This window comes from Bos indicus, chromosome 15 (genome assembly GCF_029378745.1).
Source record: "Bos indicus isolate NIAB-ARS_2022 breed Sahiwal x Tharparkar chromosome 15, NIAB-ARS_B.indTharparkar_mat_pri_1.0, whole genome shotgun sequence".
Lineage (NCBI taxonomy): Eukaryota > Metazoa > Chordata > Mammalia > Artiodactyla > Bovidae > Bos > Bos indicus.
This window is the reverse complement of record NC_091774.1, coordinates 65,139,526-65,152,882: the sequence shown is the minus strand read 5'-3', so window position 1 is coordinate 65,152,882 and position 13,357 is coordinate 65,139,526. Positions and strand designations below refer to the sequence as shown.

The following is a 13,357-nucleotide window of genomic DNA, read 5'->3' as shown; positions in this document are numbered from 1 at the left end:
TATCTCATATTACTTTCTCTCCAGGCCAAATAAATCACTTCTGTAGTACTGAAAGAACTTGTAGAGTGATAATGTAAATACAACAAGACAAAGATTTCTTTTCCTCTCATCTTTCCATAATCTTCAGTGGCCCTTTCTAGACATTTCAAGTCCCTAATCCCTGCATTCCTGTTCTTCATCTAGAAACATGAGTTCTGACTTTGCCTACATAGTGGTAGGCACCTGACTGCCTCCAACACACGTTCCTCAATTCAACTGAGACTGAGTTGCTAGTAAAATTCACAGCAGACAGGAAAGGCATCAAGAATCAAGTTCCTTCAATTTTTAAAAGGAGGGTATAGATAACATAGAGTACAATTCATAGAAGATTCATAGCAGCTCTCTCCAAATGCTAGAAGCCTTCACATGTTGCAGGAGTCTGAGCTGTTACAGAAAAAATATTTAACAGTGGTGTCAGGGATGTAACTCCAACATCATGAACTTAAGAGTTGTCCAAAAATGAAATAGACTTTCACTGAGAAATGAGCATTTCACCAGGCCCTAGAAGACTGATTAATACAGAAGCTCACTGAGTATCAAGACTGCAGGAATCCTTAACACTGAAAAACAGTAAAAGGATGCTAAATCAGTTGTTATCTAATGTCCCGTTGTAAGATAATTTTTTAGGCAAGTACCTAACCAGGAGTTATAATCTGACAAGACTTTTGTCCAACTGGGCTTCCCTTGTGGCTCTGCTGGTAAACAATCTGCCTGCAGTGCAGCAGACCTGGGTTCTATCCCTGGGATGGGAAGATCCCCCGGAGAAAAGAAAGTCTACCCACTCCAGTATTCTGGCCTAGAGAATTCCATGGACTATATAATCCTTGGGGTCGCTAAGAGTCGGACATGACTGAGCAACTTTCACTTTCACTTGTTCAACTGGAGGGGGAAAAAAGACAATCCTATAAAAACTTATTCCTTGTCCATGGCAGTAATTATGTAGTTAAGTCTGAATGAAAGAATGCACCTAACCTTAGTAAGAAAATGAAAAAGTTTAGAGTTCCAACATCACCTACTTTGATTTATATTCTTATAAAGTATAAAGCTTGTGAACTTGAAAACAAATGATCCAAAAAAGAAAGAAACAATTGACAAAGATAATCTTAACAAGTGTCTTTTGAATTATTAGTTGCTTCAGCCAATGAGTTGGTACAACTAAATGGTTTATATACTCAGCAGGGACTTCAATTATTGATAGAAAGATGTGAACTTTTTAATTCATTTAAAATGGAGACCAAAAATTTTTTTCCCCAATGATTAGTATATTTCAGCTATCTCTGTATTTGGATAAGAGTATTAAGGGGAATGCAGTGAAATTTCTAATAATCTACAATAGTTCAAATACCAAAAATCATCTGTCCTCCTTCCTAAGACTATTAACAAATCTTGTTTACACTACCTAGATTTTAAGATAGGAGTTTTCTAATTGCTTATTCATCAACTCTCACTTTAAAAAAAAAAAAAATCCTTCAGGAAAAAAACCCAATTAAAAAAAAAAGTGCAAGTAAACAGCTCTATACAAAAAAGCATTTTCCCCCTCATGGATTAATCCATTTTAACAGGATTTTATTGATGAAAATACAAGTATTGCTATGTAATGATTTAGTCAATCTACCAAATATTTATTTAGCATACGCCATGTACAAGGCACAGTATGATACTAGTAACAGTCTCTGCCCTCCAGCAGTTTACTACCTATTAGAAAAAATACATAAGGTGAGAACATAAGACAAGATAAAAATGCAAAGAAAGTGTACAGACAACGGGTAGCACAAGAAGTTAAAGGAAACAGACTGCATGGTCAAGAAGCACACCTTACTCTTTCCTCAGAAATAGCAATTGAGCAGAGGCGCAGTAAGGTCTCTGTCATCTGTGTGTTTATATTCATACTCTGTCCAACTAAAGCACCAGTATACAGCTACTTGGAGAAATAAAAAGATGAGAAGTCAAGCACCTTACAATTTCAACTTTGACTTTCTCTTCTGCTACTCCTCTCATTCTCCTCTATTGCATACATACTATTCATTTCCTCTCCCCAAAGGAACAAATTATTAAAAAAAAAAAAATCCAGAAACTTGGAATACAAGAATTAAGATGTAAATATTGACACATCTCCTACTTCTCTCTACTGGTAATGTTATCCCCACATTTTCTGGCCTATAACATACCAAGCTTGAGTAGAGACTAGCAAATGTGCACCTGGGGCTTAAGCAAGCATGAAGACAGACTTTAAATGGAACTTCACCTGTACTGCTAGTCACTGGAGGCCATTACCTAGACAGCCTACAAACACAAATTTAGCAATGAGATGTTACTATATAGGTCTACAGAAGAATAAAAAAGCCTTTTTCTTTTGCTTTCACCTTTTCTAAATAGAGAAACTCTAAAATTAAAGTATGTGGGGAAAAAAATAAAATAAAGTATGTGGGGGGACTTCTCTGGCAATCCAGTGATTTAGACTCCATGATCCCAAATCAAGGGGAAAGGGTTCGATCCCATTGGGAACTAAGATTTGGCATGTCACAGTGTGGCCAAAAAATACATAAAAAATTTAAAAATAATAATAAAATTCAGTTATTTGAAGTAAAAGGCTTGGTTCCACAGGATCAGCTGTAACTTGAAAAACTACACTATGTTGCAAAGCATTACAGATTCTAATTAACCCCTCTAAAACATTACGAGAGACCTTGGAGTTCACCTATTTTAACCTGGGTCATTTCACATGAGCACCTCAATTTCTTCCTCTGTAAAATGAACTGGAATAAATTCTAAAATGGCTTTAAGCTCTTAACATATTTCAAAGATTCTATAACAGTATGATAATAAAAGACCACACTGTTTTTTAAGTTTAAACTTTTGCAAATATTAATTTTTTAAAAGATGAAGTAGTACTAGGTTAGTCCTTGTCTAGTTCTAAACGTAAACTAAGAAATTACATAAAATTATGACAAACTGTATGCTTAACCTCTAACTCAGACAAAACTTATTCTGATATAAATATCTGATACAAATATTCTGATACAAACATAGGAATTATCCTAGAATAAAATATGGCCAGCTTAAAACAACACATTCTTATTATCATACTTAGGATTCTACTCTCATTGCAGAAAAAGGTATTTGCGTCATCACACGAGATAATTCACATCATTTTCTTTTCAAACTCAATTTTTAAATACTTTTCTATGTCACATACTCACAGAGCACACCCAGACAAGCAGAGGAAAACAAACTAAGCATTATACTTTTTCTTCTGTGACAAGGTGAATGCAAAACAAAGTAATCTTGCTCTCTGCATTGCAGAGGAATAGTCCATGCAACCAATGGAAAAACTAGCACTTCAGAGATTTTAACTGTCAAGAAAAACTTCAGATGTTATCCCCAAGAAAAGGGTTTGCTTATACAAGTTATAACGTTTTTATTTCAAAAGACTGAGAATTCTGTACAACACCTGCACTGAAAATCCTTAAGAGAGGCACACTGCATTGCTCTGTAAAGAAATGTTATCCTAACAATAAGCAATCCTTTTTTCAGAATATGAACTGCAAAGAAATACAGAACAAAAAGACTTTAGGAGGTATGAAAAACAGTATCCTTGTCTATCACTTCTGGTCATATTGGTTAAAAACTGCCAGGTCATTTTGCTAGACAGCACTGATTAATCTTTCACCTACCAAACTCACTACTGTCTAAACTTACTATACTTGCAATGGAGTTTAACAATTTTAAATGTCATCTATTAAAACATCCTTTATTCTATCTCAAAAATGATTACCTGTTACCATATAAAAGAGCTCCCCCTTGAGTTAAAGCAGCTTCCCTGGTAGTTTAGTTGGTAAAGAATCTGCCTGCAATGCAGGAGACCAGGGTTCAATTCCTGAGTCTGGAAGATCCCTTGAAGAAGGAAATGGCAATCCACTCCAGTATTCTTGCCTGGAAAATCTCATAAACAGAGGAGCCTGGCAGGCTACAGTCCATGAGGTTGCAAGGGTTGTACACAACTTAGTGACTAAACCCACCACCTTAAGTTAAAATTAAGACTTGGTTTCAAAATATCATCTTGCATAGCCTAGGGCCCAGTTCTATGCCAATTGATGAACTAGACAATCACTCAGTTCATTGTTACCTGTGCTTTAATCAGTTGAAAGACTGGTAAATGGAATTTGACACGATTCTGTTTATTATAGCTGTGTTTCTTCTCTTTGCTGAACACTCACACAGTTTAAAAGCCCAAATTTCAAAAAACCACCAGGCCACTTAGTTGCATTACATAATAGGATCATATTTCATCAAAGTTAAGTATGCATTCTCACTGAACAGATGCTTAGCTTTCCTCTAAATAACTTTGTTTTTTCATTGAAGTATAATAAAATTATTTCAATTCTCTATGTCTTGTGGTATTACCTATCAAGCATTAATTTTTATCGGGATACTTAATTTCAGAATCCCTGGAAAAAGGCATTTTGTCCAGAAGGCACCTATGAAAAGGTCAAAACTAAAATACGACTCAAATCTAACTTGCTCAAGAAGCTGAAGACTGAAAACTGATTTGTAACGTAAATCCTACTTTAGGTGTATTAGAAACACTATTAAAAAATGGATCCTAGTTAAATCCATTCATACAGTAATCATCTAGATATAGAAAATTTATATTTAAACTAGAAACTAGATGTGATTAAATTATAGAGGAAAACCCGAATGCCCCGAGTTTCTCAAAAATTAAAACCTACAGTTTTAATAGTAAGTCACAACATTGGTACTACCAACTCAACTATTTAACAAGTAGGTAGCTCAGTCTCTGAGTTACCAAAAAGCCTCACGTAACTGAAATTTGACCTTTCTGCTACCTAGCACCCTAACACTGGGAAGACAGGGAAAAAAGACAGAAAAGCATTTGTTGCTTTGTGTAGTGTACTAAATCTCCATCATTACAAGGGAATTTTTCACTACTTGCTAGCCTTGTCTATAATCTCTGTAATAATAACTACATTATTTTCTCCTTTATAATTGGGGGAAAGGGGGTAGGCAATGTATAGTACTACAAACCTATACACAGGAAAGACCTGTCACAGCTCAGGCCCTCATAGGGTTCATAAAACTAGCTTACTAATTTTTTCAGATACACTTGAACACTAGAATCCAACCTACCTCACAACCAAGTTATGTGGTAATCAGTGCATGACTTTATATTATATCTTTCAAGAATCACTTTTCAGTCATTAAAACATAAGTATCTATATTAAGATGTCTTAAAATATTACATCATTAATACTGTTCTTCATTTGGGTATTAAATACCAGATTGACAGGGTTATTTACTGAATTAAGAGGTTTTTATAATGTAGTTAAGTCTCAATTTCAAATACAGTTTACAAAGATGGCAGACAAACGACACTGGTCTGGAGCACGCTTATCTTATTACATACTTGAATGTAGCTCCTTAACAATAAAAATGCTTTTGTTGCTTTGGTAGCACTGATAAAACTATTATTTCAAAGTTATAATAAATCACACTTATTTAATCAAAATAAAGGATCAGCAAAAGGTAGAAATCCACAACTAGCACATCTCTCAATTTCAAATAAAGTTCAAGTAAATTTCCAAACATAGAAGACAGTCTTTAAAACTCTAAAAATGCTTTAAAACTCCCCCGAAAAATGTAAAATGAATCATTAAACAAGCGATCAAAATAATGAAGGCCTAAATATAACCAGTTTTCAAGTTATTTCCTACAGCCCAAATTTTAGCCAAGTAGTTACTATTACATCTTAACACTATTTGGTGGCTGGCAAAATAAACATTTTAAAGTAACTTCTTCAAAATTCAAGATGTTACAATAAATGTTTTACTAGAGGCAGATAAACAAAAGCTACTAAATGATTTATTATAACTGTTTGAAACCAAGTTATTTCCTTTTTAAGGTAAAAGGCAAAAGTTTGCATAATAGTTACAGATGTAACTACTCCATTTTTTTTTGTACTACTGATTTGTTTTCCCTTTCCACCTCCAATCTTACTGAAGGCTGAATTATTCATTCTGCTAAGACCCTTTCTCTACACGTACACACAAACACACACAGGCGCGCGCCCACACACACACACACACACACGTGTCCCTCTAAACAGAGCTGGCACAGTCCTGCGCTGAAAGCATAAAACAAAAGGCCAACTTGAAGATAAACCTCACAGTGTGACCTAGGAATGGTTAAATCTTCAATCCAAAATTTGTGGGTGTGGCTCGATTTTTCTTTTGGAGGGGGGACCGAGGGAGGCCAGCCGGGCGACTGCCTGGCCTCTGCCCTCCCCCTCTTTCGCTTTGTGCTCACAATGCAGCTCCCGTACAGCGCTTCCCTCTCCCCGCAGCCGCCGCCATGTTAGACGCGCTCTCCATGTGCCCAGAGACCTAGAGAGCCCCTCCGTCCAACCCGGACCCACCCCACCGCGAGTCTCGACCCGTGCAGTCTCCCTCCCAGCCCTCTTGAGTGCGTCCCCAAGGGGCAAAGAGCGGCTGCAGAAAATCTTCTCGGGGTCGGGTGAAGCGTGAGGCTCGGGGGGACACCCGGACAATTGAAACAAAGAAGGAAGGGGCGCCCGTCAGAGGGGGGGCAGGGGTAGCAAATCCAAAGCCTGCCTGAGAGGGGCCTGAGGGAAAAGCGACTCTCGTTTAAGAACCCCAAGCACTTCCCTCCCGAGGGAGCAGAGGGGCCGCTGCGCAGGCCTCAAGTACGCGGCAACGGAGCGGACCAGCCCCAAGGCTCCAGGACGCAGGCCGCCCCGACTCCACGAGGCAGTCGGTTGGACCCTGAACGCCCCCCGCCCCGGGACCTCTTCCTTTCCCCTCGTTGACACCCGTCACAGAAAAAGGGCTTCCGCCAGCGAGAGCAGGGCATCACAGTTAAATGCCTGGCGACGGGACAGGCCCCCACCCTCACACAACCCAGTCGCCGAGGCCGGAGGCCTGGCCCCTGCGGGAGGACGGTAATAAAGAGGCCTGGGGGCCAGCGCCGCGTCCGCATCAGGTGACAAGCACCTCCCCGCGGAGCCCGTTTCCTGGGCTCGAAGCTCCGCTTAACTGCAAAGGCCGGGCCTGGGCGAAGGGGAAGCGTCCGAGGCTGGGAGGGTAAAGCCTGCTTGCGGCAAGTCAGGGTCCGAGCACCAAACCCTCCCTTCCCCGCCAGCTCCTGGCACCTTTTTCTTCTCCAGGTTCCGAAGTTTCTTGTCGATCACCCCGAGAATCTGCTTCATGGCCTCGGTCTGGACAGCCCCGGTGCCGGTCATGGGGTGTTGGGAAGCCGGCGCGGCGGCCCCGGCCCCCGCCTCATTCCCGGAGGAACCCGACGGCGGTGGCGGTCCGGACGACTTGCTGCCGCTTCCGCTGTGGCTGGTGGCCGAAGGCATCTTGAAACCGTAAGGGGAGAGAAGAAAGAGCGGGAGGAAGGACAAGAGCGGCGAGTCAATCGGTGGACGGGGCGAGACGCGGGACAAAACGCGCAGCGGGCGGGAGCCTGCGCGAGCGGGTGGGGGTGGGGACGGGGCCGGCGCGCGCCGCCGGGGCAGGAAGGGGCCGCGGGCGCGCGCGCGACCCGCCAGCGGGGCGCCCGGACGGGCCTCGCACCGCCCCCCGCCCCGCCCCGCCCCTCCCCCGCGCGAGCCTCCGGCTCGGCCTACCGGCCCCGGGGCACCAAGACTCGCGCCGGGGGCGGGGCCTCGCAGCGCCGGCCGCCAACGGCCAGAGCAACGGTCCCCACTGGGGAGAGCCGGGCCTCGCCTCCCTGCGAGGAAGGGAGGGAAGAGAGAGGTCGGGGCTGAGAGGCGGAGTAGGGTGAAGGGCACTGGAAATGATCGGGGGTGGGGGTGGGGAAGAGGAGACTTGAGGAGCAAGCCCCTTGCGCAGGTCCAGACGATCCGGAGGTAAAGGACACTCGGGGCAGCGACCCGCTTCCCCTTCAGCGCCCGGGGTGGCGCTCACCGTGCGCGCGCGGAGGCTGCTGGAGATCCCGAGTGGGCGGCTGAGGGGACAAGGGTGGTGGTGCGTTCCGAGCAGTGTCGTGCGCTCCGTGGGCACAGGCTGCTGCGCCCGGTCCCCGCTGCACCGAGAGCCGCTGCTAGTGAGGCGGAGAGCCGGGAGCGGGAGGGACTTAGGCAGCCAGTCCTCTGGGGCGGAGGGGGCGGGAGAAGCGGCGGGCGGGGGCCTTCGTGGCCGCTCGGGCTGCCCGGCGCGAACGCCTGCGAGGAAGGACGTGCCTGGCCGCCGGTCCGCCCTGCCCTAGGCCCTGGCCTGAGGGGCGGCCGCCCGGTACAGGTCGGCAGGGCCCCAGGGAGGCTGCCGGAGCGGTAGCTTGAGTTTGGGGCGAAATCGAAGCTAGGGTCCTTCAGGCGAAATCGCTGGACGTCCAAACCGGGACAATAGGTGTCAAGCAGCTGTATCTGGAGCTGGCAACTGCCCCACGGAGAGCCCTTATGCGGGGGGGTTCGCTGGGGGAGAAAAAGGTTTCTGCAAGTAAGGGGTGCGTGGGGTGGGTGGTGCAATCCCAGCTTCTAGAATTCCTTTATATGCAGAGCGAGCAAACCCACACCTCAAAAGGTCTAAAGAGAAGTTGCCGCTTCCCCTACAACACAGTCACCTGGTAACCTAGGAGTTCTCTGTAGAACGCGCTGGAAATGAGCAAGATGGATGGTTTTAAGTTATAAAACTCTGGACTCATGTTACAAATAATCTTCAGCTGTCTTAAGATAATATGTACCCAATAGGCCTGAGTATTATGGATCAGACTTTTTTCGTTTTGTTTTAGATTTACCTAAAACTTTAAGCGAATGTTAAATGAACATGAGATTCTTTTTTTCCTCCAAGGGAAATATTCCAGCCTTGGAATAAGGTTGTGGACGGTGAACAAAAGAAAGGCCAAATGCTGGAGGAAAATGTATTAAAAGGAATTTAAGCAGTGGAAAATTCAGCAACACAATGTATGACAACAGTAAATGACCCAGTTTATTATTTAAATTCCAAGAAAAGGATTTAGGAAAGGATGCTACCAAACCCACTGTTTACTGGAGAATAAAATGAGTAATACTGGTTGGCAACGTGTATCCTGAGGGAGCCTGGAGAAGCAGCAGCCTACATCCTCAAGATATTCCAGTTAGTTGCAGTCTGTTGTCTATTCATTCAAATATTTATAGGGCACCTTACTATGCCTTAGGAACTCTTTAACGCTAGGGATTGTAAACAATTTCTATGTGCATGGAGCTTCATTCTAAGTCAGGAGGAGATATCAGAGTGAAGAGGTAGAGGGAAAAAAAGCTGGTCAGGAAAAGCGTTAGTGACATTTGAGCCAAAACTGAAGGAAAAAGGTCACTCACTTATCTTGGAGGAAGAATTTTCCAGGTAGAGGGAAAGCCATGTGCCAGGGTCTGAGATGGGAGTGTGTTTGGTGGGTTCAAGGAACAGCAAGGAGGCCAGAGTGGCAAGAGCAGAGTAGGAGATGAAGTCTAAGATATAAAAGAGAGCCAGCAGGTAAAGTCTGATAGACCACTGAGCACTTTGGCTTTTGCTGAATGAAATGGGGAGTCACTGTGTGCATAGTCTTAAACAAGGGAGTAACCTAATCAACCTGGGTTTTAAAGAAACCCTCTTGCTGCTATGTAAAGAATTTACAGTAAATGGGATAAGTGAGAGGGAGGGTGGAGCAAGAACGGAGGCTGGGAGCCCAATTAAGAGGCTGTTGAAATAATCCAGTCCAGAGATGGTGGTGGCCAAGGTCAGGGTGTTACAGTAAAGGTGGTGACAAGTGGTTGGATGCTTTATAAATACATTATGATAGCAGAACCAAAAGGATTTGCTAACTCATTAGGTGTGAGTGAAGTCAAAGTTGACCTGAGGTTATTCAAGACTTAAGCACAGAACTGTGCTTGGCTCTAATATAAACACTATGCTAAGTGCTATAAAGGAAGAATCTTTTAGCTTCTTGCAGCAATTAGTGTCCTCAGCCTGGCCACTATCACTATCAAAATCTCAGGCCCCACCCCAAATCTGCAGAGGTAATCTGCATTTTAACAAGCTTTTCAGCCAATTTGTATGCCCAGTGAAATCTAAAAGTTTTTTACTGCTTTATTAGAACTTGATTGTTGCCTTTAAGATCAGACATGAACTACTAGACAAATTCTTCCCAAACCTATAAAATCAAAAACTTAAGGTAAAACCCAGCAATCTGTGCCCTCTGGGTGATTCTGATACCTGCTAAAATATGAGAACCAGTGCCTTGGAGACATTTGGTGATTCAGGTTTGAGCTGAAGAGGTCTTGTGATTAGGTATTAAGAAGGAAACGCCTTTTCTGCTTTTCTTTGGCACATTATGAAATAGCAGTTACAAGAACATGAAGAGACTGGTCAGTTAAATTAGGCTTCAAGAAAAGAGAAAGTGGATTGTTGAAAGAGGATAGATGACAACACATGATAAAGACTGTCATTTGGGGATTCATCTCAGCCCACAGGATATCATGATAGGCTAGGTTATTATGCTGCAGTAACAGTCCTGAAGACGCTTCTCCTTGGAAGGAAAGTTATGACCAACCTAGACAGCATATTCAAAAGCAGAGACATTACTTTGCCAACAAAGGTCCGTCTAGTCGAGGCTATGGTTTTTCCAGTAGTCATGTACGGATGTGAGAGTTGGACTGTGAAGAAAGCTGAGCGCCGAAGAATTGATGCTTTTGAACTGTGGTGTTTGAGAAGACTCTTGAGAGTCCCTTGGACTGCAAGGAGATCCAACCAGTCCATTCTAAAGGAGATCAGTCCTGGGTGTTATTTGGAAGGAATGATGCTAAAGCTGAAACTCCAATACTTTGGCCACCTCATGCGAAGAGTTGACTCATTGGAAAAGACTCTGATGCTGGGCGGGATTGGGGGCAGGAGGAGAAGGGGACGACAGAGGAAGAGATGGCTGGATGGCATCACCGACTCGATGGACGTGAGTTTGAGTGAACTCCGGGAGTTGGTGATGGACAGAGAGGCCTGGCGTGCTGCAATTCATGCGGTCGCAAAGAGTCGGACACGACTAAGCGACTGAACTGACTGACTGAATAGTCCTGAAAACTGTGACTTAAAATAGGGATCTGCAAACTATAGTCCCTGAACCAAGTGGCCCTCTGTCTGCTTTTGTAAATAGTTTGGGGAGGTGGGGGACACAGCCACATCCATTCTTGTACATATTTTTTTACGGCCTCATGCCACAGAACCGCAGAGTAGAGGAATAGTGATAGAGACATTATGACGTGCAAAACCTAAAATACTGTCTCATCCTTTACAGAAGAACTTTTCCAAACTCTGGCTTAAAACAAATGACCCATACCCATCATGGTTCAGCAGAGGGCTCTGCTCACAGCACTCAGATTCAAGCTGATAGAGAAACCATGTCTCAACTATTGCTAATTACTATGCCACGAGGAGAAGGAAATGGCAACCCACTCCAGTGTTCTTGCCTGGAGAATCCCAGGGACGGGGGAGCCTGGTGGGCTGCCGTCTCTGGGGTCGCACAGAGTCGGACACGACTGAAGCGACTTAGCAGCAGCAGCAGCAGCATGCTACGAGGAGAAAGAGCTTGAGGGTTTCTCAAGCAGTTGGATACTCCAGAGAGTAGACTTGGGTCCTGTGTGCTCACACCTCATTAGCTAAAAAGAATCACATGACCCCATCCAACCAAGAGATGCTATCCTATCAGATGCCCAAAAGGAAGCCAGGTGAACCAGAAATACTTGGTAGACATAATATCTGTTGTGTTCTCACTTCCAACAGTGTTATCCCAGTCCCATGTCCTTGGTTTTCTGACATTCTTGTAGTTGTTTATTCAGGTCAGCAGGTCCAGAAAGATAAAGCAGTGTCTTTAACCTCACTCAGCCCAAAGCCACCATCCCAGCAAACCAAATTTGCCTATATCCCACCTGCCAAAAAGGCAACTGAAGCTACATTTATGTGAATTTTTAATACTTTGTCTTTTTGCCTTTTCTTCTGCTGAAGAGCCACGTGGTACTTGGAGTTATAGTATCACTGAAGAAATAGGAAAATTAAAGGGTTTTCCCGGTAAGCCAGTGGGAGAGCAGAATATGTCTATAAATGGAAATACTTTCTCCAAAAACCCTGGTATTAAAGTTATACCCAATATTAATATGTTTTAAAAACACAAATCTCCCAAGTTGAAGTTCATTTGTTTAATTCATTAGACAATAGCACTCTGACATCTCCACAGTCTAGAGAAGTGAATAATTGAACCACTTACCCTGATCATTTTGGCAAAATAGTTCAGCTGCTTCAACTCACATCACCCAGTAAGCTAATGTTTCAAGCTTCTTTGTTGCAGAAGAGAACTTTTGTCTGAATTATTTTAACTGATTTTCTGTGTCAAGTTGACGGAAACCTGGCCAAGTGTGAACCACCCTGCTCACACAGCTAGGATTCTTATTTTTCAGTCATCTTATTACAAGTCAGAAGTAGACATTTCTATCATAATTTTTGCAGTACATTCTTTTTTTGTGATAATACAATTTGTCTGTGTCCCTGAACTCTGAGCTCTTCAATGGAAGAAAACATTTTCATCTCTGTATCTGCAGAAGCAATAACATGCCTGGCACAAATATTTTGTCAATAAGTATTGCCTACTAGTATGTCATTGTATCACTGCAACATTGCTATCACTGGTCCATACTGCTCTTTTCCCTCTTCTATTGTGATAATCTTCTTTTCCACTTACATTTTCTGATGTCCGCTTTTTCTTAATTGTAATGTTATGTTTCAAAATCCGCTTCTTATTTAACAGAGGTACAATGTGTCCAGAATAGTTTTTTTCAGATTTCACAAAATAGTGTTGTTTCTTATTGAACACTCCTAGACGCGACACTGTTTTCAACATAAAAGCAAAAATACTTTGACCACAGGCATTAAAATATTCTGTATGGCTACTTAAGTGAATTGTACATTCTTTTAACTTGATGTTTCTATTTCAATGGTTCTCAACTTGTAATATTGCCCCCCTAAAGATATTTGGCAATGTCTGGAGTATAAGTTGTCACAGCTTGAGGTGGAGGTGCTACTGACATCTAGTGGGTGGAGCCCACGGATGCTTCTGAATATCCCGCAGTATTATCAGTCCAAATGCCAATAATGGGGAGGTTGGCAACTCTGTTCTATTTTATGAGACTTAAAATGCAGTCGTTTTTGCAGTGCTTTACAAGTAAAAATATTGAAATGACATTGGCAGAAAAAAATCCTTAGAAAGTATGAAAGGATGTAACGCTAAACTGGGAACAGATAATCACCTTGAATCCTAGCAA

General features: G+C 43.0%; 1 protein-coding gene and 1 long non-coding RNA gene across 2 annotated transcripts in view; one reads left to right on the top strand and one right to left on the bottom strand.

Moving 5' to 3' along the window:
* CAPRIN1 (cell cycle associated protein 1) overlaps positions 1 to 8,173 on the bottom strand; it is a 36,659-nt gene extending 28,486 nt beyond the window's left edge. The window contains exons 1-2 of the mRNA XM_070804024.1: positions 8,007 to 8,173; positions 7,226 to 7,435 (exon numbers count right to left, since the gene is read on the bottom strand). Of these exons, the coding sequence (XP_070660125.1) occupies positions 7,226 to 7,435 (210 nt within the window). The 5' untranslated portion in view covers positions 8,007 to 8,173. The remainder of the gene's footprint in view (positions 1 to 7,225; positions 7,436 to 8,006) is intronic.
* On the top strand, positions 7,433 to 12,985 carry LOC139187356 (uncharacterized). Its single transcript, XR_011570908.1, has 2 exons — positions 7,433 to 7,948; positions 8,889 to 12,985. It is a non-coding gene; the product is annotated as an uncharacterized lncRNA (long non-coding RNA).
* Positions 12,986 to 13,357: the final 372 nt, after the last annotated feature.